We start from the raw sequence: 21981 nt of genomic DNA, 5'->3' as shown, positions 1-21981 counted from the left end.
TTCAGAGAGTTATCCTTTATTATATATTTTACTCATTTTGTATATAAATTTGATGCATGCATGCTTAAATAATTAATATTTACCCATTAGAGATGTGCGGGTATCTGAGTCTTGATTCGGGTTGGATCGAGATCCTAAAAGTTCGTCGATAGATAAACATATTTGGGTACCTGTCATTATGTGAACCGATTTACGTTTCGGAATCCGATGTTCAATTCAGAACATAATTTTTCTGTCATCTTGTATTTAAACATAGTTTGACGGTACATACTTAAACTTAAAGTACAAGTTTGCCTTAAACTTGGTTTAAGTACAAGATGACAGAAAGATTATGTTCTGAATCAAGCATTGAATTCCGAATCGCAAATCGGGTCTCGAGATTAACGGATACCCGAATACGTTTATGTATCGACAAACTTCCAAGATTCTGATTCGAACCCGAAAAAAATTTCGAAAAAACATAATTCTGCAATTTCGGGTATTCGCACACCCTTATTACCTACATAACCTATTATATTGTTTTAAGTAAAAATCATATTACATGTAATAGTAACTTTAAAAATTTGTAATTATAATTATTTATTAGAAATATTTAATATCTTAAACCAAATTTGTAGTTCCAAAAATTTTTGTTTATTTAACATATTATTCGCCAATATATAAAATCTGAATTTGAAATATTACATATTAAGTGATACAATTTTGTATCTTATTGCACATATAAAATTCCACAATCGCGCGCATTCGCGAACTGCGCCGGTGGTTTCCAAAGATGGAACCTGCGGGTGAAAGGGGGAAAGGGAGGAATAGAGATCTTCAATTCAGTTCACAGAGTGGAGCAATGTGGAGAAGAATGGGCGTTCCGTCTCCATCGTTTCTGTATCGACACTAAATTGAACCCAAGAAAATAAATTTTACTTTCAAAGAACCAATAAATTAATTATAAATGGGCGATTTTGGGAGTTGAAATAATTAGAATATTATCCCCCGGCAAGTAATTAAACAAACCCGGTGGGATTAAAGTATCCCAAAAATCTTTTAATGTAACACGATAATTGTTGATTAAACAATTTACTAAAACTCGTGTATTTGATTCTTCGCTACTAAATTAAATCGAAAAAAATCTTATTAAATTTATATGCAATATCAAGTTTATATAATTCATTGAAGTACGTTACGAGTTACCACTTTGAATTCAGTGGAGAACAGCGATCACAGAACAATTGAAAAATTCGTCAAGGCTCAATCAAAGATCGACATGCTTACGTTAATGCAATTGGTAAGTCGTTATATTCCTTTATAAAAATTTTATATCCCTTTTTTTTAATTGTTTCGTATTTATTTTTTCATGTCTACGTATTATTGTTTTAATTACGCCTTATTTTTCTATGGACCTCGTTCTTTGACTTCTCATGCGGTCGATTGGTAACCTACTTTACAATTTCGTTAGTACTATGGTGTCGCTTCGAAAGGAAAATTTGTCATGTAAATCATGTGCTGGTACACGGTGATAATTATAACGTAGAACCTACATAGAATATAAAACCGAATACGAGGAATGTCCTGCGTCCTCACTTGTAAACAAACACGCGAATCGTACGTTGAGCCGCAACGCGTCCACGTGCAAAACACGTTGCGTTTCGTACGCTGATATTCTTCCCCTTTCTCTCCATATGTGTGTTGCGCCTTCTGATATTGTCCTTAACCCTTCGTCAGTCATTTTGAAAGTATTGAACGGAAGTAACAAATTTGTTGCTTGCAATTTAATTTCTCCTAAAAACTGTCTGTCCTCAAATTCTACGAAGATGTACGATACCTTTCGCAAACATAGTACAGGACTATGTACTAAGACAAAATTTATATCATTGCAAATAGTTGGATTAGTAAACCAAAAAATTATTAAATTAAGTAAGAATGTAATTTTTATATGAAACCATAAATAAGTATTAACACTTATGATACATATATAATATATAAATTTGTGTCACACTATATGTATATATATTCCTATTCTTATGTAACATTCTTACAATATTCTAATTTCATCTTTCAATTCGTGATGTAATTAAATTTCTCTTCAGAAATCTAGGTTTCTCCTATATTTGTTACCTTCTACATGTATATATATATATATATATATATATATATATATATATATATATATATGTATGTATAATGTCTATAGAGATATATGACTTTTGTAAAAATTATCGATATCAATAATGCAACCCTTGTATGATTCAACGTGTCAGAATGTTATACAATTTTAAGGGCGTCGTAAATGTTACAATGTTAACTGATGTAATACGAAATGATAATTACGTATTCGAATCGATTATAAGCGTCCTTATGTCTAGTACGCCTTTGAACTTGACAAAGTTGAATTCTACGAAGTTTGGAATTCTCGTTGAACCTCTAGAATGCCTCGATGTATTCCCCTGCCCTGCAAAATTTTTTTTCCGAATTCCTCGAACGCAAACTGGGAGTGGCGTCCTTCAGGCTCCTGTTTTCGTTATTCTGTACCGAAAGCTCGAAGCATAGTTTGCTGATATCGTTCGTAGCGATGACTTCGAGGAATTCAGTGGTAGGTGATACGCATTAAATTTCACGATCTTCAAACGTGAACGAAACATTTTTTAGCGTTCGAAATCATTTTCTAATTCTCCGTGTAGTGTATCTTCCGAGGAATCGTGCAAGTTCTGAAATTTCATCACTTTTACCGGAAATTACGCAAGGAAAATCGGTTGACGTAACGAGCGACGCGATCGATTCGAATAGCCGTTAATCAAAAGCACGCTACTAAAAAGACTTTACAAATTAGATAAAAATAATAGCATCAATTTCTACAATCTTTTCTTAACATTGAAATACAAATATGTGTATAATTTACGTAGTGAACCCCGCAATTCTAAACATTCCGTGTAGCGTCCATACTTCCTGTAGCGTCTACTCACATACGCGTTACAGTTAATTATCAATCGTAAAAATTAGTGGTATATTATCTGTTTTCAATTGCTTGTTCGCAAAGGAAAAATAAAACGAATAATAATTCGATCGGTGCCACTATGGAAGGAAAAATGGTGACAGTGTTCCTCTATTATCTCTTTATAACATTATACCTTGTTATCGCAATACCAAACATACCAAACGTGGTCATTTAACCAGAGACAAACTTTGTCTCTACTTCAAACATTCAATTTGAAATATTCTAACGACTGATTCTTTTCTTTTCTCTTTTGCAGCTAGATTTATCGTGTGATGCCGATGGAGTGAAAATATCCGACACACCTGATTGGAACAATGATATATCGCATGGCCAGCAAATGCAAGCGTCACGCGACCAAGACCACATACAGCTGCAACAACGTGAACAGTTGCATCGCGACAAATTACAACAGCGAGATCGCGACAGTGACCGAGAACAGCATCTACATCAGCTACAGTACATCGGTAACTTGCTGTTAGACTCTCCGCCGGCGACTAACTTCCAAGGATACTCACACGATGCATCTTGCACGCAACCCAATAAGAACAACAATATCGATGGTAAAAGTTCCGTTTCCTTTGTCCCATTTTTATATAATCGTATGTGACCGTCTTGTTTTGATTTTTGGATAAATTCACAGATTGGCTGTTAGCCCTTCTGTTATGATGGATACGGTTGACGATCGAATGTGATCAAATAATATACAGAGATAGGAGATATTATTTGATTTGTTATGTGAATATAAGGTTATTTATTTTTACCCGATACAAAGATAGAGAAGGTATTTTAAATGTATTTTTTATCTTATATGAGTAAATCATCTACTTTTAGATTCATTAGATAAGGATAAAATCAGCGAGAATCTGCTCCTGTGATCTCTCTTCACTATAATTAATAATCTGTTTTACAATTATTAACAAAATTATCAAAGACCTTTGTTTTTGTTTTATAACTACCATCAATTTTATAACTAACCTTCGTATAAATTTAATTATTGATTCCAATATCTGCTTAACGAGTTACATTGTTTTCTCTTTTCCTTTTTTTTAAAGATTCAAGATATAAGAAAATTTGTTCTAATCGCCTGCTTGGTTGTTTCAAAACTAACGAGCGCGTACGTTCGTCGTTTGTCAATCGATAGTCCTCGTTGCGCTGTGTCGTATTTTTTTGTGATTTTATTTAAAACGGCAACGTATTTTGTATTTTTTCCCTCACGTTAGGAGACATGTCAATTTCGGATTTATTTGGACTGGGTTTACCTCGAGGATCATTGTTAGGCAGCCAGTCAACAACTGCGTCTCCCGGTTGCCGTAATTATCAGTATCAGGGTCGCAATCAAGGATCCTCTCAGCATTATCAGGTGACATTTCCTTTTATTTTTTATATTATGCCTAAGATTCTCCCAACTGCCTGAAATATTTCAGCCTCATATAGGTCAAGTAATTTTGCTATTTACGTCATACTTATCAGAGATAATTACCCTTTCAGTAATTCGTAATAATACCTCATAAATAATAATGTTTTTCTATTTTCAACAAATCATAAAATAAAAATTAAATAATCTATAGCGTAATAAAATAATTATTAAGTAATTATTAAGTTTAATTAAATTCTATGAAGACCCAACTATAGTCTTCATTCTATGGTTGGGAAGGTTCCTATCTGTATTAATAAAATTTACTTTGAATCCAAAGGTTCTAGAAGGACCATTATACATGAGCGATAATTTAATGATTTCTGTGAATACTTTTTAATTACTCGAAATGTACGAGGAACTCGAAGATCCTTAAAATGTTTTTCTTTCAATTTATGAACGTCACGTGTTGGATATGATAGTGAAAATCTCGAATAGAAATGAAGTAGGCAGTATTCTGAAACGTCTGCCGGCTGCCAATGCAATAACCGGAACAATGATTATCCTCATTGGAGTGACTCCAACTGCTCCTCGAACTTCCTTTTCCGTCCGTGGCGCGGCTAATTTTTTTGCACAATAGGGACCTCCTGGATACCTGATGTATCGATTTTCAATATATTTTGTTGCGACCAATACCTCCTAACATCAATTTAGGATAGCGCAAATAACGATAACGGATGGAGATAATAAAGTCTGCGACGATAAAAATAATATTTTGTAAAATTTTAGAGCCAACCGGAGAAATCCAAAATTAAGTACATATTGTAACGTACAGCAATATTTTAATGGATTTCTTTTTTCACAGTGATAAATATTATCAGTCATGTTATCAATGGGTTAAAAGCTATTTTCTTTGTAAAATAACATAAATAATAATAGACAATTATTGCAATTTAAATTGCAGCGATAGTTAAATAGCACTATACGCGGTCGAAAGGGGTAAAAGCAAGAGAGACTGATGTGAAAGTCGTGCCTTATCGACCAGACACTTTAATGGACATTTTATCAGGCTCTTCTCGTCGCCTTTAACGTTATTACCTTCACCATTTGCTGGATGCATCTGTACATAAAGGACCGGCAGGACATCGAAATGCGCGTATTAGAGCCGACATATAATACGTTGGGCAAAATAAATTACGCATAGCCGCGCGCGTTAGTGCGACCCGAATTCCAGGGTAGCCAAGAATTTACAAGCTTGAGCCAAACGGCTCTATCACAGCTCACTCTTCTTCTATCTTCGCTTCTCTTTGACCTCAGCTTTTCTGTGAACTTGTAATTGCGTGCCCTGTTGTTCCTATTTTTTTCGTAGCAACATTATTTTGGACGCGGTCCAATAATGGTGTAGCAGGCTTCTCTTTGGCAAAGAAGACGCAAATATTTTCTTATTGCTTACAAGTAATAAATTGAATGTTTTCGAGATATTTTTATAATAAAAAGATGATTTTTTGGATTGAAATATATATTTAAAAAGTTTTTAATTGGTTTTGTTATATATTTTTGAATATAGGGCAATGATAGAAGCGGAATTTGCTCGAACTCATCGATACTTGAAATTCCAAGTTCCCCAAGTTCTATTACTACACCTGGTAGCCCTAGCACACCTGGTAGTCTGTATTCGAATCCTTATTCGTACTCATCTACGAACAGTAGTAACCAGACGACATCATCACCGAAAAGTCGAGGATCTTTGCAGAATGTGGGATCACCATCATCGCCCATTCATTCTCCTTATTACGGAAGACCCATTCGTGGGTCACCACCTTATAGGTATTTCTTAATTAATTTTTTATTATCACGTATAATTATAATAAAAACAATTACTAATCGGTCATTTTTATTTCAACAGCGACTGCAGTAGTCCTACTTTCGAGTATCCACATGTGATGGGGTGCAATGGATCAAGATCGAACTCACCAGCGGACTCAGACACGAGTGGTATAGGTAGTGTGGATGGGTCTCTATCCGATATAATGGTATTTTTTTTTAAGTTATAGATAATAATTATCTAAGTTCATCAAGGTTAGGGAGAAAGAAATTGTTTCATTTTAGAACTGTTTATCGTTAAATTCATCGTCACACGAATGTTACCCTCAGTCTCTGGGTTCATTGATGTCGCCGGAAGTGGATTTATGCACAAATAATAGAGTAGCCGCGTTCCAACGAATGGCAGTGAAAAAATATTTATCTTCATCCCATCAAAATTCGTCGACACATCATCATCATTCACATGGACACAATCGAGGTCATCACTACGGATCGAATCAAAACGGCGGTTTCCTAAATTCTTTTATGTCGCACGAAAAAAGCTGTTGTTCCACTGGAAATCATATGATGGCCCTGAATTCACCTCCGATAAATATTTTGGATCCACAGCTCTCGCTTGAACGTGTAGCACGTTTTCATCGAAGTGCCGCTGGTAATAATTCATTTATTAAAATATAAGAAACAGAAGAGAGGATGTGTTAGCAACATTAAAAAATTATTATTTCAGCACTTTGTGACCCAACTTGTACTTGGAGTGGCATATTGCCGCAACGCACTCAAAAACCATCAGGTTACTCATCTAAAGTATTCCTTGGTGGTGTACCTTGGGATATCACCGAATCCCTTTTAATCGCCACTTTCAAGCAGTTCGGTCCAATACGAGTGGAATGGCCGGGAAAAGATCAGTCTGCCACGCAGCCAAAGGGATATGTATATATTATATTTGAGTCAGAGAAACAGGTAGTTAAATATTTTTAGTACTTTATCTCTTTTCTAATTTATTTGTTTTTAATGAGCTATAACATATATGTATTGTTTAAGGTGAGAACTTTATTGACATGTTGTACACATGATTTTACCAATGGTGGCAGTTGGTATTACAAAATATCATCTAAACGTATGAAAGCAAAAGAGGTGCATATTACTTCTTTTTTAGTAAAATTCTATTGCATTTCTTATGAGACTTATAATATTCATGTAATAATTTTGACATAGGTACAAGTAATACCTTGGATTCTTGAAGACAGTAATTATGTAAAATCCTCATCGCAAAAACTTGATCCTCATAAAACAGTATTTGTTGGTGCTCTTCATGGTATGCTAACTGCCGCTGGTTTAGCAAAAATTATGGATGATCTGTTTCGTGGGGTTATTTATGCAGGTAAAAATCGACAGACCTCGATTATTAGGTGCATATTAGTAAGATTAAAATTTAATTTCAGGGATTGATACTGACAAACACAAATATCCAATTGGATCTGGCCGTGTTACATTTAGTACAAAACATTCATACATGAAAGCAATTTCAGCTGCTTTCATAGAAATAAAAACTGCCAAATTTACAAAAAAGGTTCGCGTAATTTATGAAATGTTTATGATATATTAAGAGAATAAAATTATAATACAATCTATTGTCTTTAATAGGTGCAAGTTGATCCTTATTTAGAAGATTCCATGTGTTCAGGGTGTTCTGTACAACAGGGACCCTATTTTTGTCGTGAAGTGGTATGAAAGAATTTTTTTTTCCTTTTTATATAAAAGATATTTTATTATATTCTATCGTATTTGTAGGTGTGCTTCCGATACTTTTGTCGCAGTTGCTGGCAATGGCAACACTCAATGGAATCAATGTGGCATCATAAACCTTTAATGCGCAATTCAAAGACAAATCAAGTGGTCGGATTATCGCCAAACGTAAATTCCTGGTCTCGTGGAACGAATAATCCCACTATTTAAGTACAATTATTGAGCTTCTCTTCCATGGTCAGATAAAAATTTTTTTTTTGACTATTTGTTTTTGCAAGGACGTTGCGCTAGCTGACTTACTGACAGGGTGCAAACTTAGTTTTTTATCGCAAAGCTGCGGGCAGCTGGTTTGACGATATACATTGAAATACCGGACATACCAGCTGATCGGCAAATGCAACGATTTGTTTATTATCGTTACTATCACATACGTCCGCGGTATAGAGACTAATGGATAAAAATCGTGTTTCTCATAAAGTTCCTATTTCGAACGCGGCCACAGTCGTGTTCTCAACAAACAGTATTTTTATTTAGTACGTTTATTTAGGGACTGGTTCTCTTGTTGATCGTTTTATTGCAATAATTGTGCCATTGAGTAACACATCACATTATATGATAATTATGCGTTACGAGTGTGCATTTACATTGAATCCGTGTGGGTCCAATTGTGGCTTTTATAGTGACAATAATTTTTATACGATAAAATGGGAAGCCACTCGATCGTTAAAAAAGAAGCGAAACAAGAGAAGGAATGAGTTCACAATGTTAAAAAAATCCACAAAAATACAACGCGCCGCTATAATAATCTATCGGCGAAATATTACGCTTAATCGTACACTGTTCGATGAGATTAGATTATTGTGGAATTCTAGCGGCAGGAGGAGTTGTTCATTTAATTATTGTTATTTTTTGCGAAGAACGCATTTAATTTGAGTACCTATTAGAACCCAGGCTATATACCGACATTTGTCGATGATATCGCCCGTCGTTGTAGTTTTACGTTACATTGTACAGTGTAAGGGTTATTACCAAAATGGCAATTGTAATCATAATTTATACTCTTAGCCAAGGCGATAAGCCTTTATGAGCTTCGTTTACAGGGACTGTTTAACTGTTGACGAAATGGAGAAGTACATGGTCTACGATTCTGGAGCGGATTGTAGTAATTTGATTCTGTTTTTATTTTTTGTTACGATATTATGTTATGTATTTTCTTTCAAGAAGATTTTGCAATATTGCTTCTAATCGCGTTTCTGATGTTTTGATATCATTTTGTTGAGTGAATTAAAAATCATATTTTTGCAGATAGACTTCCATTTGTCGTTCCTCCTTTTTTGTTTCATCATTTTGTTCCTTTTCTTTTTATCGTTCGAGAAAATAATTCCTCCAAATGAACCTTCTGCCCTTTTTAAACTCCTGGCCTTAAAAATATCTGCTTATGCAAACTGCTAGATACTAAATGTTATTATATGAGAATTTGATAGTTAGTATGAACAAAATCATAAAGTAAATATCAGTTAATAACACAAATTATATTAATCATATTAATTTGTATTTAATTTGTTCAATTTTGATATATTTAAATTAATCCAAATTACAGTACTTCATTCAAATTGAAGGTTCTTGTCGCAAATAATTACAAATATCCTCGTTATTAAAAAAAAAAATGATAAGAAGTTCGGAATAACTGTAGGGAATAAATATCGGCAAAAATAAGGTGAATTAAAGTCTAAAATTTGGAACTTAAAATTTCTGAAATTGAAATTATACTGGAAGAAAATTCAAGTTATGATTATCAATTTTTAGAAAATTACTGAAACAGATACAGTATAAAACAATGTTATTCAAATATTTCATATTCGATATTTATGATAATAGTGATTATGATTTATATATTATATTCTTTATTTTAAATAATTATAGATTATACATTAATGGTGATCATACATTAATGATGATCCAAGATAAAAGTATAAATTTAAGATTTAAATAATTTAAAATTCATATAATCAACTGCAAGTTACACTGCTATAGTACTGAATTACTTAACACATATTAAAGGGAAGGTGAATTTATCATATTTCTGAGTCATTAAAATTTCGCCTGGTTTAAGGAAGTGGAACAAATATACAAAAAAAAATATATCGTGTTACATCAAATACAATTATCAAACAATATGGTTATTATATACATAAGAAAATACTCCTATGAAGTGCTTTAATACAACATACAAAATAATATATGTATATATATATACATATATTCTACAAAAGCTTCGAATGTAATCATAAAGTTTTTAGTAAACAAAAGATCAGTTTTTGCTAATGCCTAAGAATGGTTCTAAACTAATGAACGACAAAAACTCTTAGACTAAAAACTAACGAATTAACGGCGAAAAGATAATAAATAATGAGCCGTCAGAAATTTTAAAGATGCTCTTTTATCGGAAATATTATCTTATTTACAAACTTTTAATAAGTCGTGCCTTTTAATATAATCTCCATAGATTTTATTCTAACGTGGAAAACACAAATTATTTTTAAATCATTGATAACCACGCGATACAGGGTGATCTATTATTAAAGAAACAAGACTGCTACTGGTACGCATAATGTCAAGTTTTCTTAACACTTTTAAGAGATTTAACCACTCGCGAGGCAATGATTACATCGTGCTCTAGGTAGCAAAATATTTTTATTTATGTTCATACAGAAAGTGCCTCCTATTCTTTCACTTTTATTGATAATAGAACCTATATCTATAATTTACAAATACTGACATTCGAATAACATGTAAAAGCGATTCGATCAATAGTAAACATATATAAATACTAATTAGCTTAAAATCAAGTAAGCTTTATCCGAAATATCAATAATTTATATTGCTTTAGCTTTTTTCCTACTGCATATATCCTTGTTAAAACATACCTTGTAACACAAAATTGATATATTAAAAACAATAAATTGTTCTTTATTATGTTAACAATATTGTATTGTTTCATAATATATAAAATCATGCTTTAAATTACATAAAAAGATTAAACAATTAAGATTTATTTTCTTTTAATTATGATTCATTGGACATTTATTACACAACATTTCTTATATAAATTGATTAACAGAAATAAAAAAATATATTTATACTGATAATTGTAACAATTCTTGTCACCTTAGTCTTAACAGTAGATATTATGAACTTTTGTGTTTGGCTTGTTTACTTAAAGCTTGATACAAACCAATCAAGGAAGACAATGTTCCAAGTGCCCCAACTTGCCAAGTTTTCAACTGTCCTCCCCAGAATGTGCCAGATGGCAGATAACTAACTGCATAACTTATATCTAAGACTAATCTTATGCAAGTTAGTAATTCATTCCACCTCTGTCTGCTTACTGCCTTCAAGGCAATTCTGTTCAAAAATAAATATTATATATATAAAATAAAAATAAATAATTGATATTATAACATCATATTAATCATATCAGTATAAAAATGTTTGTATATTGTCCCTAAATTTACCTTGTATTGCAGTTAGTTTTACTAAGATGCGTCTTATAATTGCTAAACTGTTTTAATTTTCGCAGAGATCTATAAAAAGATATACATATAATCAAAGCGTTTAAGTACAATATTTAATTATATCTTCTGTATAACATACTTTAATAATGACAGTTGCAGAGAAATTATCCAGAACCATGTTGAAGCATTATTCCATGCTTCAGTATCAATTTTAATCAATTTATGTTTGCCAGCCCAAAAAGTGTGTTCTACTGGGCCAAACATAATATCCACCAAAATCTGCATTAATTCCACACATCTGATCAACCGATCTGGCTCCTATTAGATGACATATGAAATTTATATGCCTGTAGAAGAATAGTATACATTTGTACATTACATTAATATATAGAAAATGAAACACAATTTGCAGAAATTATTTTCTTTTACATTGTAAATATATTTTACTTCATTAATATATATACCTCTTTTCCCCATCCATATTTCATTGCATAATGAATGGTTGGTATGTCATCTAATAATCTTAAAATCATTCTGCATTCACTCATTTGACTGCTAAATATTTTTAATTTCTTTTCTGTTTCATTTGAGGATGTGCCCAACGTAGCAAATTTTGCCATATAAGACAATGTTCTCAAAAATTTATCTCTACCTTGATGTGTTTCCAAATATTCTGATATTAATGCAATAGTCATGTTGGAATGAATATGTTTGAAAATATAGATCTGACACTGTAATAAAAAAAATGTGAGATAATATAATAATTTTATTAAAAATAATAACTTTTTATGGATCTGATTATTATATAGTTGAAGCAATAGTAATATCTATAATTTGTAAGGTCAAGTGTAAAAAATGGCAACTCACCGAATATGTAATGCAAATAAGTTCTTAGCTTTACCAGCCTATACATATGTGTCCTACTTATTATGAATAAATAACATATGTCACATGAAGGAGTATGCAAAGTGAGTTAAGCTGTGGAAAGAATTAGTTTTTTCATACATTTCATACAAGATTTCCGAATTATTTATGTGCATTTACATTTTATTTTGTTATGAAATTTGTAATTAAAAATAATTTTAACATGAACAAGTTTGAAGTGCGACTTTTCATCCCTTCTTACTTGACAATGCACTCTTGCGGTTGTGTCACAAAAATTGAAATGAAAAGGTAGTCGGTAAAAAAGAAACTGTGTCATCTATCGGTAAAAATCAAAATATTCATAAATATTGAGAAATTGACATATATAGAATTATTAAATAATATTCGTGGTATAATTATTCTTTCAAGAGAACACGATTTCGATTATTTATAAAAGATTAGTCTTATACAAATAAATATTAGAATTCTTCGGCTTCAGTAATGATTTCAGCTTAATCATTTCTAATAAATTATATTTTGCTGAATACTTATCGAAATGTATTTCCAGTATTTTAGACTACAAAATTAATTAGCAGCATAAATAAAATACACTATGTTATATCGGATTGTATTATGCAAGTTAAACATAACTTGTAAAGACCGCATAACGACATTTTTCAAACCAACTAGTCCCTATTAGAATAAAAGATATTCCGTAATTTCCAACATACAAATATTTTTAATTTATCGTCTAAGTATCATAACTAAAACTTAGTTAAAGTACCTTCTCGATTATAAGTACATATTTCATATCTATACTCCGTTTAAGTCAAGTTAAGAGAGATAAATATACCTGGTCACGTGATTCTCCATTGTCCTACTAGCCACTAATTACTGGTGAATTATAATTTAAATTAATTTTTTAAACTTGACACATTTAATTAAACAGTAAAAGAAATAATCTAGTTCTAGATACACTCAGTATTATTAGTTAAAGAGTTAATGTTCAAAAAAGGAGCTTTCTATTTAATAATTCTATCAAAATTAGAATCACGAATCCTCAACAATTTTCCCTAGATTTTAATTACGTGGTTTTATTTACCTCTCTGACTGGATTCCGTGATCAAAGCATATAGTTATAACTGAACATTTTATTTAAGATTCCCCATCTATATGTGCAGTAAGTTTATGGCGAACAGGGTGTAGTGGGGGAACTGTCTTCTCAAAGCGTCGTATTCGCTCATTGTTGTGTGTCGCTTTAGAGCAACGTGATCAGTGGTTTGGAGACGTGATGACGTCAGACTTCGAGGCACAAGCCGAGAGCGCGTTTAAAGCCGAGTAGGGCGTGAAAGTGTGTGTCGGTGCCGCTCGTTTTCCTTCTAGTTTCTTTTAATCTAATCCCCGTTCGACGAATAATGTGCAAATAGCATCGTGTGCCGCCGTGAACCAACGTGGGACAATTATGTTCGGTGTTCTTTTAACGTGATTAATAGTGAAAAAAAGGAATACCATGTTCCGCTGCATACCGATTTTTAAAGGGTGTAACAGGCAGGTGGAATACATTGACAAGCGTCATTGCTCTCTGCCGTGCGTCCCCGATGATATTTTACGATATTCGAGAAGCTTGGAAGAGCTCCTGCTGGACGCGAATCACATTCGTGATCTACCTAAGGTAGACAAATACCGCTACATGCCAACTTTTCTGTCTTATAACCCGTATCTCTTTTTCTTTCTATGCGTTTCTCCCCTCTCTTACTTCTCTCACTCTATCTTTTTCTCATTGTATCTCTTTTCCTCTTGCTATTGTGCCCATGACGTATCATACCATCGGCTGTAATGTAACGGCGAAGAATGTGTACGGCATAGTTGATACTTTTTTTATTTTATTATATTAGCAACCAGAATACAATTCTTTGAGTTAATTTACTGGGTTGGGTGCTGTCTAAAGCACTACTTATGGCGTAAAGGGTAGCTTTTATTGTCATTGTTGTTATTTTCTTATCAAATACGCTTATTATCGTGTCTTTCCTCGTTCCAGAATTTTTTTCGACTGCAGAAGCTACGAAAGCTAGGCTTGAGTGACAATGAAATTCACCGCTTACCACCAGATATCCAGAACTTCGAAAATCTCGTGGAGTTGGATGTATCCAGGAACGGTGAGTGCATGTTTTTTTTTTCTTCTTTGAGTTTAGTCATTTGCGGTTTTGTGGCGGTGTGGCGTCCACGACGATAGGAAAGGGCCGATCCCCGGTTTCAACGTTTCGTTAGGAATGAAACATTTTTCTGGATTGTTTTTATCTTCGTCTTTCCGGTTATTTTTCTTTTCGTACACGGTTGGTGAGCAAAGCACTGCTTGTACATGGCTTCTAACGAAGCACGTGTACATGGTTCAGACACGATTGTCAATGAGAAAGTTGAGTGTAATAACGTGCGTACAAAGGCGTCGAATAAAAAAAAGTAGAGTTAAACGAGACGGACCGTTAATGGAGCCTCATGTTCGAGGTGGATAAACTGCGAAACAGTGCCCCAGTGTCAAATATTAACCCTCGAATAGCATACTATGGACGGGGTGAGTCATTTCTGACTTGTGTCTAAAATTCAGTTTCTTAATGTAACTTTATTATTACATATAAATAGGAAGTAAGAAATTGTGGTTATAAATTTGATTTAAAAAATATATATATTTATCGCCAATATTGCATCTTTATTCCCAATTTTGAAAATTAAAAAATTACGAATAACTATAAGTATTACAAAATTGTATAGACGCTATATTTAGACGAAAAATTTATATAATTTATTAAATCTTATTGTTAACACATCTTTCCTTTCTGAAACATTACACTGCACTGCGTGGAATACTAAAAGTGCATTCTTTTGTTTGGTTTATTCAATCGTAGCTGGTACTAATACTTTATGGGCAAGTTACCGCTATCATTGTATTTTTTTTACATTATACTGCCGGTTAGAGTGGCGTAAGCAATACACCGACTATGATGATCTAACAGATTGACTGTTACTTTCTGCGATACAAAATTAAATTAAATAAATTTTGAACGTTATGGTTATAACCGTATATAGTGCAAAGTTACTATAATTTGTATTTTATTCTAATACAATTCATTAACAATTAAAATATATATCATAAAAAGTAAGATTTCGATAAGGAATATCGATTCTATAGTCGATATCAGATGTTTCTCGATCATACTTTCGATATGTCGATCGTTGATTTGATCGAGAACGGTGATTATTGCATTCTTTTCGAGGGTTTAATTAATAAATCTAAATATTAGTCAATTTTTAAGTTTGAGTAAAATAAAATCATTGATATACGTAATTTTCTGCTTTATTTTTCTAATAAATAAATAGAGATATTATGAGTTGTCTAGTAACTTCACATACAATTATACTAAAAGAACTCTTTCTTTCTACTGTTTTATAAACTTATAAATGTATAAATTGGGAAAGGTAAACAAAAATTAAATATTCTAAAGTTCGTTTATACTTCCGTAACATATTTAAAATTTCATGAGGTCGCTCACACTGTCATTTTAGGGCTAACTATCAATCGATCGAACGTTTCGATTCAAGGATCGATTCAGGAAGATGAAGACACACATTCGTATAGTAAACGGCGCCTCGTTTACTTTCTAACGACGATGTAGCGGCTCGTAGCTCGAAAGGCACGTTGAAACGCGTTTTTTAGTCCCGCCTCGAAGTTGTTTCCCAAGAGGGAAGCCTTTCCTTTCTCGCTGTTCGCTGGATTTACTTACCGTTCCACTTCGGCGTTTTTATGTTTACCTTATGCTCGTCCCTCGCCACCCGCGTATATACACACTACACACGGAAACTTCGTTACTTCACATGCAGCACGACGTGACGGCCAAAGAAGGAATGCACCGTGTAGAGTAGCGATTTTCAACCAGTGTGCCGCGAGAGGTCCACAGGTGCGCCGCGAGAATTTTTAAAAGCACGTAATACCTAGTTATTTGGTTATTGATTTCTTTTCCCCTAGATTGTCAAATAAAAAATACAGCAGCAAAAAAAAAGAAATAAAGAAAAGGGAAAAAGAAACTAGTACCCCGGTGTCAGTGATCCGTCTTCAACCAAATATAATATATTTTCGGGTGTGCCGTAGAATTTTAGTAATTACAGCGGCTACAAAAAATATTTGTACACATCCTCATTTTTCAGTGAAGCGATTTTTTATCAGATTCTACATTTCATTATGGTAGTATCAAATTTTTTTAATCATATGAAAGTATTTACTCTTGAACGATATGCAATTTATTTTAGTTGGATCTAATTAACCAGTATATAAATCATAATAGATAAGTGCAGTGGGATACAAATACTTCTTGTAGTCACTGTAGTTTATGTGTACCATAAGATAAAAAAGGTTGAAAATTGCTGTTATACGGTCGTGGGGACTTTTTCCCTTCTTTTTCACTGGTCCCTTCTTCTTCAACTACTATTTCCCTGGAAAGTTTTCTGCCGCTAAATGCTCAGTAACATTCGTACCTTAGTTTGCGCTTCACTGGACATCTTTTTCTTGAATGTGAAACGACGCTCTTGTCAACGTTCCTAAGGACTCGAGTTTAAAAAGGTAGAAGAAGAATGTAAGAACAATATTGATTTGAAGTTTTATATTTAATTCTTGATATTTTAAATATTTTATAACTGGAAGTTTGGTCTGTATATAGATATTTAAAGATATATTTTACCTATTTCCAATAATTTATTTGTTCATATCTTCCAGGTGTTAAGTACGTAGTGGCGTCATTTTTAAATTTTCGAAATGGCGCACAGTGCGGCATTTGTATGAGGATTCGGGACAAAAATCAAAATTCAGTGGTCACGTTTGCACGTTCACAGGCAACGTTCGCACGTTCGCAGGCCACGTTTGCAAATCAAATACGTATGGTTCGTGGAACAGGTTCCTACATTCGTAGACCACGTTCGCAGGCAACGTTCGCACGTTCGCAAGCAATGTTCGCACGTTCGCAGGCAACGTTCGCACGTTCGCAAGCAATGTTCGCACGTTCGCAGGCAATATTCGCATGTTTGTAGGCCACGTTCTTAAGTTTGCTGGCCACGTTGTCACGTGGCATTGTATCGTAAAAGAAATAGTACTTCTGTTGAAAAAGGGATCCCATTTTACAAATTGAGTAAAAAAAATCGAATTCCTAAAGCCATTTATCTTTTTATACTATATTTTCTCTACCTCTGCTTATCACATTCTATAAGTATAATATATTTAACATATTATCAATTACATTACAATATTATTCACAAGAAACATTAATCTATTTTCGTATCTTATATTTCGTTTTACGATATTGTGAGATTTTTTCACGGCCTATCTAGGAAGCTTTTAAATAACATCCATTCAAATGCATATAAGTTATCCAGTTGACAGTATGTTAATTATGATTACGTATACAATGTGTCATAAATACCACGTGAATGAACAATGGACAACAAATGAGCCACTCAGAATTCTGATCAACTTCTCATACACTAAAAACACAGAGAAAAGTGATGATGTTGCAAACGTAATTTTTTCAAATTTATCTTGCAATTTACAATTACGCATCTCATCTTGCTGTAAATAAACTCATCATTGTGTAGCTCATTTGTCTTTTTATATTATTTAAATATTAGCTATGTACCCGAGTAATGAAATTGATAAATGTATAAAAAGTAAAGCTGATCGATTTGGCTTATTTAGAGGAGTTTAAATATCAAACGACGTCGTGTTGTTTTCTTGACTGTATCGCTAAAGGTACAATGAAAATACGCGCTATAGATAAATTCTCTCGCGTAATTACTACTTCCTGATGCGCGGTCGGCCTCGTTATCAATAGACGTGCCGCTTTTGCATTCTTTCGTACATACATGCGCGCGTGACACATCTCCGACCGAGTAATTAGCTTTGAACCACGGTGCCTGTGGACGCATGTTTTGTTTATTCGTTGTGTAAAATGAAATTTTTCATTCATCATGCCGGAATAACGGGCTTCGACTTCCATTAGCGTTTTGTAATTCGTGATTCCATCTTCTACTGCCCAATAACATGATTTTATTTTTGCTGATATTATTTTTGATATACTAAGTGAAAAATAAACGTCTTGATATAAATTTTTCTTTCAAAAATCCATAGTCCATATATTTTATTTATATTTAAAAAATTGTTCATAGAGATATGTTATGGATTATTCTTTATTATTAGCATTGCCTTACAAGGTTTATAAAAATATAAAATAACTGATATATATGAGAATGTCATAAGATAGATTCATGTCTTCTATGAAAACCTTTGGTAGAATAGCTTAATGGTTAATGGGATAATTTGTTTCGTTAAAATAAAATAACTCTGCTAATGCGTTCGTGAATTGTTGGACGATTTCTTCCAAGAGCTTTCACTAACGAGCCTCATTACTAAAATCGCTTATATAATTAATTAAAACTTTAATTTAGCAATAAAATTATCTAGATAATTGCTTAAAGTTTAATCGAGATTGGCTTCATTTTCTTGGTTACCTGACTCATTCTTCCAATATCTTCAATTAAGCGATTCACCGTTACCTAAACGATAGTACGTAATCTGTAAATATTTCAAATATGTACGTACTCTTCAGTATTAGTTCGAACATTCAACATATCTTATTTCATTAGTTTGTGTTCGTTAATCGCTTCGTATAATAAGTTGGCGCGAAATGGTGGGAACGTTTAACGGTCTAAATCGAGCTAACAGCCTCCATTTTTAGTCGAAACGGTCGAATAATAAATGAAAAAAAAGAAAAAAATGAAAAGGAGGAAAAGAAGAAAAAAAATAAAAAAAAAATTTCGAACAATACCAAAGTGTATAATAAGCGGCGGCATTGTACATGCTGAAAAATGAATTCTTTTGTTCGCAATGAAAGTCGAGAGCTGGAGTTCCAGCGAAGTAAAACGTTCTGCCGGTTTTACACCACGTCGACTTAGCGATTTTCGAAAACGAAATCGCATGCAACTTCGTTGCTCACTCGCCTGTACCTTGTCCTTTCGCCTTCATTCATACGATAAATCGAAACCGTTCCAATCTTTATTCGGTATGGTCAACTGTGAAATTCTCCGTACTTCGCAGTAACAGATCCTTTGTACTATTCTAATTGTGCTATATCGTGATAAATGTAAGCGTGGATGGATCAAAAAAGTCCATTTCGAGTCCATTTTATATAAAACTCAGAAATCAATTTCTCATTCTTTTTTACATGTTGCTTGTTGGATCGTTGCTAGTGGCTTATATTAAAACATTTGAAATTTACAGGATAAACACTAAAAATTTGTACTTACAAGTTTTTATCGATTTTCTTAGATTTATCGAATTTTTATTGACTTTCTTAAAAAAGATTATTGCATACATACGTGATTTTCAAACCAGATAAAAAGGCTTTCCGTAGGTCATCGATTGTTCTCTTTCGCAATAACTGCTAAAATTCTTAGAATTCTTATATTATTATTTATCGATAATTTGCTATTTCATGATCGTACAAATGTAATCATTTAAAAGATACAATTGTACGACCACTGAAGATTGAGTGTATGTAGTTACCTTTGAATACAGAGAAGATAGGTAACGCAAACTAGATAAGGGGAAATCGATTACCCAAATTTCGATGGACATGTGGTCATTGGCTCGTGTCACTTGATTGTTTTCGAGTGAACACCATCGTGATACATCGATAACGGGTCACGATTTCATCGATAAGATCTCTTCATCGTTGTCCATCAGCTCAATCAAACAGTCGCTTTAACAGTAGCCTTTATGCAATCTCCACTTCTGATTGATTATGTATCGAACTAAGAGCAATTTCCTCGAATAAGAAAGATTCTATATTGAAGTAAGTACAATATCCTCGGGGAAAGAAAGATCATATATTAAATGAAGAAGAATTTCCTCGAACAAGAATAAGAAAGATTATATACTGACCTAAGAACAGTTTCCTGGAATAAGGAAACTGATCTGTTCTAAAATTACGGATCTTTGAGTAGTTCTTAACTTAGACATCATCTTTCGACTTTGAAACTCGAAACATTAAAGAAACCACTCGAAAAATTTCTCTTCGCCAACAACCTGAACTTCACAATGCTCGGAGACTCTCAAAGTGTTTCTAGCCGCCTGAGAAGCTTCCATCGGGTCACTTTATGGCTTTACTGTAATAAAACCAAAAAATACCAAGGTTTATTTTTATCTATCCAACAGTATATTGATCATTTTTTACGATTTCTTGTCAACTTAATTTGGAAATTGAACAAATTAAAATTAGAATAGATTGGGTAGAAAGTGCGACTATTTGCAAACCTAAAACTTTAATTTTACAAAACCTTAACCATATCGACCGTAACCAATTTCTTACATTTTTAACTTTCATTTCATTTAATTTACATTTCAAACTTTCTCGATGGTGAAATACCACGATATTAGATTTTCGGGAGTAATCGTGTTTGCACTTTGCATCTTCATTTTGCACTTGCACTTTGCGCCAACGTTTCGTAGACATTACAATCCACTTCTTCGGGACAGACTTGAAGCAGTTTCATATATCTACGAAACGTTGGCGCAAAGTGCAAGTGGAAAGCGCAAATGCAACGTGCAAATGAAAAGTGTAAATGTAAAGTGCAAGTGCAAGTGCAAGTGCAAAATGTAAACACGATTGCTCCCGAAAAACCAACATCATGGCTTCGTACATTTTCTTTCCCCTATTTGCCCAACAAAGGATTAAATCACTATTAAAGTAGTGGAAAGACCACTCGTCAGAGAAGAATCCATTTATCGACTTTTATTCGATCATCGATCGATGTTTTCTCTTTAGTTTTACGAGGATGAAGAACAATGAAAGAACCAAGTCTTGTACCAAGGAACATTTCGTTGTTCTCTTCATTTCTCCCGTTCTTCTCGTGATTTTTATCGAACGAATATTACTTCTGTCTTCTCAAGGACGTTATTTTATTGCCAGCCATGACGCGTACAGATGGAAGATCTGTGTCGTCGGTCAATGACACACAATGGAATTCCCTACGAGACCGGAACTAGCGTTCACCAAATATAGAACGTTCGAAGTTGTCGCGTCTTGGATGTGGTATAGTAATTCGATATTAGGATACGTTAATTTCCACGAGTATGATAAATTGGAACTCTCTACCTCGGGAACGATGCTTCGTGTACTGTTGGACTAAGTGGGTTGATCTTCTATGGGATTAGGTGTTTCCAGGATTGCACCGTGTGCGAATTAACACGAGGAACACCGGTCCTGTTCCCTGGGGAAGAAAAGAGGCTTGATTTAGTATGATTTTAACACCGGGGAAGGAACAGATGACGGCAGTCGAGCTGAAAGAGATCATACTTCCTTACCTAAATTCTAGTTTATTTTAAATTAGAGTATTCGAATTTCAACTAGAATTTTTAATAGAACTTGTCTCAAGATTATATTGATAGAAATAGAAAGTAGTTTCATCATAATCATTTTTTCTATTAATTTTATTTTACTATTTATGTTATAATACAAATTATTATGTACAATAGACTATAATATAACTATAATATAAAATATATTAGAAATTAATATTTTACTTTAAACATTTTTTTGATAACGTTTATTAGATGTGTTTGGCAGAGGAATTATAAAACGTTATATATCTAATTT

General features: G+C 33.1%; 3 protein-coding genes across 14 annotated transcripts in view; 2 read left to right on the top strand and 1 right to left on the bottom strand.

Moving 5' to 3' along the window:
* Positions 1-827: 827 nt before the first annotated feature.
* On the top strand, positions 828-9218 carry orb (polyadenylation element binding protein orb). Of its 3 annotated transcripts, none has more exons than XM_069117277.1 (12): positions 828-1279; positions 3243-3546; positions 4207-4346; positions 5908-6167; positions 6247-6373; positions 6450-6816; positions 6892-7124; positions 7206-7298; positions 7380-7545; positions 7607-7734; positions 7809-7889; positions 7956-9218. In XM_069117277.1, the coding sequence occupies exons 1-12, from the start codon at positions 1259-1261 to the stop codon at positions 8118-8120; spliced, it is 2085 nt and encodes a 694-aa protein (XP_068973378.1). In that variant the 5' UTR covers positions 828-1258; the 3' UTR covers positions 8121-9218. The 3 variants fall into 3 exon arrangements, with proteins under 3 accessions (XP_068973378.1, XP_068973377.1, XP_068973379.1); XM_069117276.1 differs by lacking the exon at positions 828-1279 and adding an exon at positions 2427-2584; XM_069117278.1 differs by lacking the exon at positions 828-1279 and adding an exon at positions 2927-3080.
* Positions 9219-10955: 1737 nt separating this feature from the next.
* On the bottom strand, positions 10956-12593 carry Pex11c (peroxisomal biogenesis factor 11c). Its single transcript, XM_069117328.1, has 5 exons — positions 12293-12593; positions 11890-12156; positions 11565-11743; positions 11426-11494; positions 10956-11315 (listed from the first exon to the last, which is right to left on the bottom strand). Exons 2-5 carry the CDS (start codon positions 12118-12120, stop codon positions 11099-11101), a joined length of 696 nt encoding a protein of 231 aa, XP_068973429.1. The 5' UTR covers positions 12121-12156; positions 12293-12593; the 3' UTR covers positions 10956-11098.
* A 932-nt stretch (positions 12594-13525) lies between these two features.
* Positions 13526-21981, top strand: part of scrib (scribble planar cell polarity protein) — a 52261-nt gene continuing 43805 nt past the window's right edge. For 9 of the 10 annotated variants that reach the window (XR_011173625.1, XR_011173624.1, XR_011173626.1 and 6 more), the window contains exons 1-2: positions 13526-13961; positions 14328-14445. Coding sequence is in view for 7 of the 10 variants with exons in the window: in XM_069117237.1 (XP_068973338.1) it covers positions 13800-13961; positions 14328-14445 (280 nt within the window). In the remaining 3 variants the exon portion in view is untranslated. The remainder of the gene's footprint in view (positions 13962-14327; positions 14446-21981) is intronic. The other variant, XM_069117235.1, reaches the window with a different exon arrangement.

Source organism: Bombus flavifrons, chromosome 7 (assembly GCF_040668555.2).
Source record: "Bombus flavifrons isolate JBK064 chromosome 7, iyBomFlav1_principal, whole genome shotgun sequence".
NCBI classification, from domain to species: Eukaryota; Metazoa; Arthropoda; class Insecta; order Hymenoptera; family Apidae; genus Bombus; species Bombus flavifrons.
The sequence above is the reverse complement of the archived record's forward strand: the minus strand, read 5'-3'. Positions and strand labels throughout refer to the sequence as shown.

What these genes read in the sequence shown, in the direction of transcription:
- orb (XM_069117276.1), top strand. Translation starts at nt 2,429, where the DNA reads ATGTATTCCCCTGCCCTGCAAAATTTTTTTTCCGAATTCCTCGAACGC. An exon ending in GGTCTCTATCCGATATAATG is followed by an intron (nt 6,374 to 6,449) that starts GTATTTTTTTTT and finishes GTTTCATTTTAG; the next exon opens with AACTGTTTATCGTTAAATTC. An exon ending in CTGCCAAATTTACAAAAAAG is followed by an intron (nt 7,735 to 7,808) that starts GTTCGCGTAATT and finishes TGTCTTTAATAG; the next exon opens with GTGCAAGTTGATCCTTATTT.
- Pex11c (XM_069117328.1), bottom strand. Translation starts at nt 12,120, where the DNA reads ATGACTATTGCATTAATATCAGAATATTTGGAAACACATCAAGGTAGA. An exon ending in AATATGGATGGGGAAAAGAG is followed by an intron (nt 11,744 to 11,889) that starts GTATATATATTA and finishes GTCATCTAATAG; the next exon opens with GAGCCAGATCGGTTGATCAG. An exon ending in AAAACTAACTGCAATACAAG is followed by an intron (nt 11,316 to 11,425) that starts GTAAATTTAGGG and finishes ATTTTTGAACAG; the next exon opens with AATTGCCTTGAAGGCAGTAA.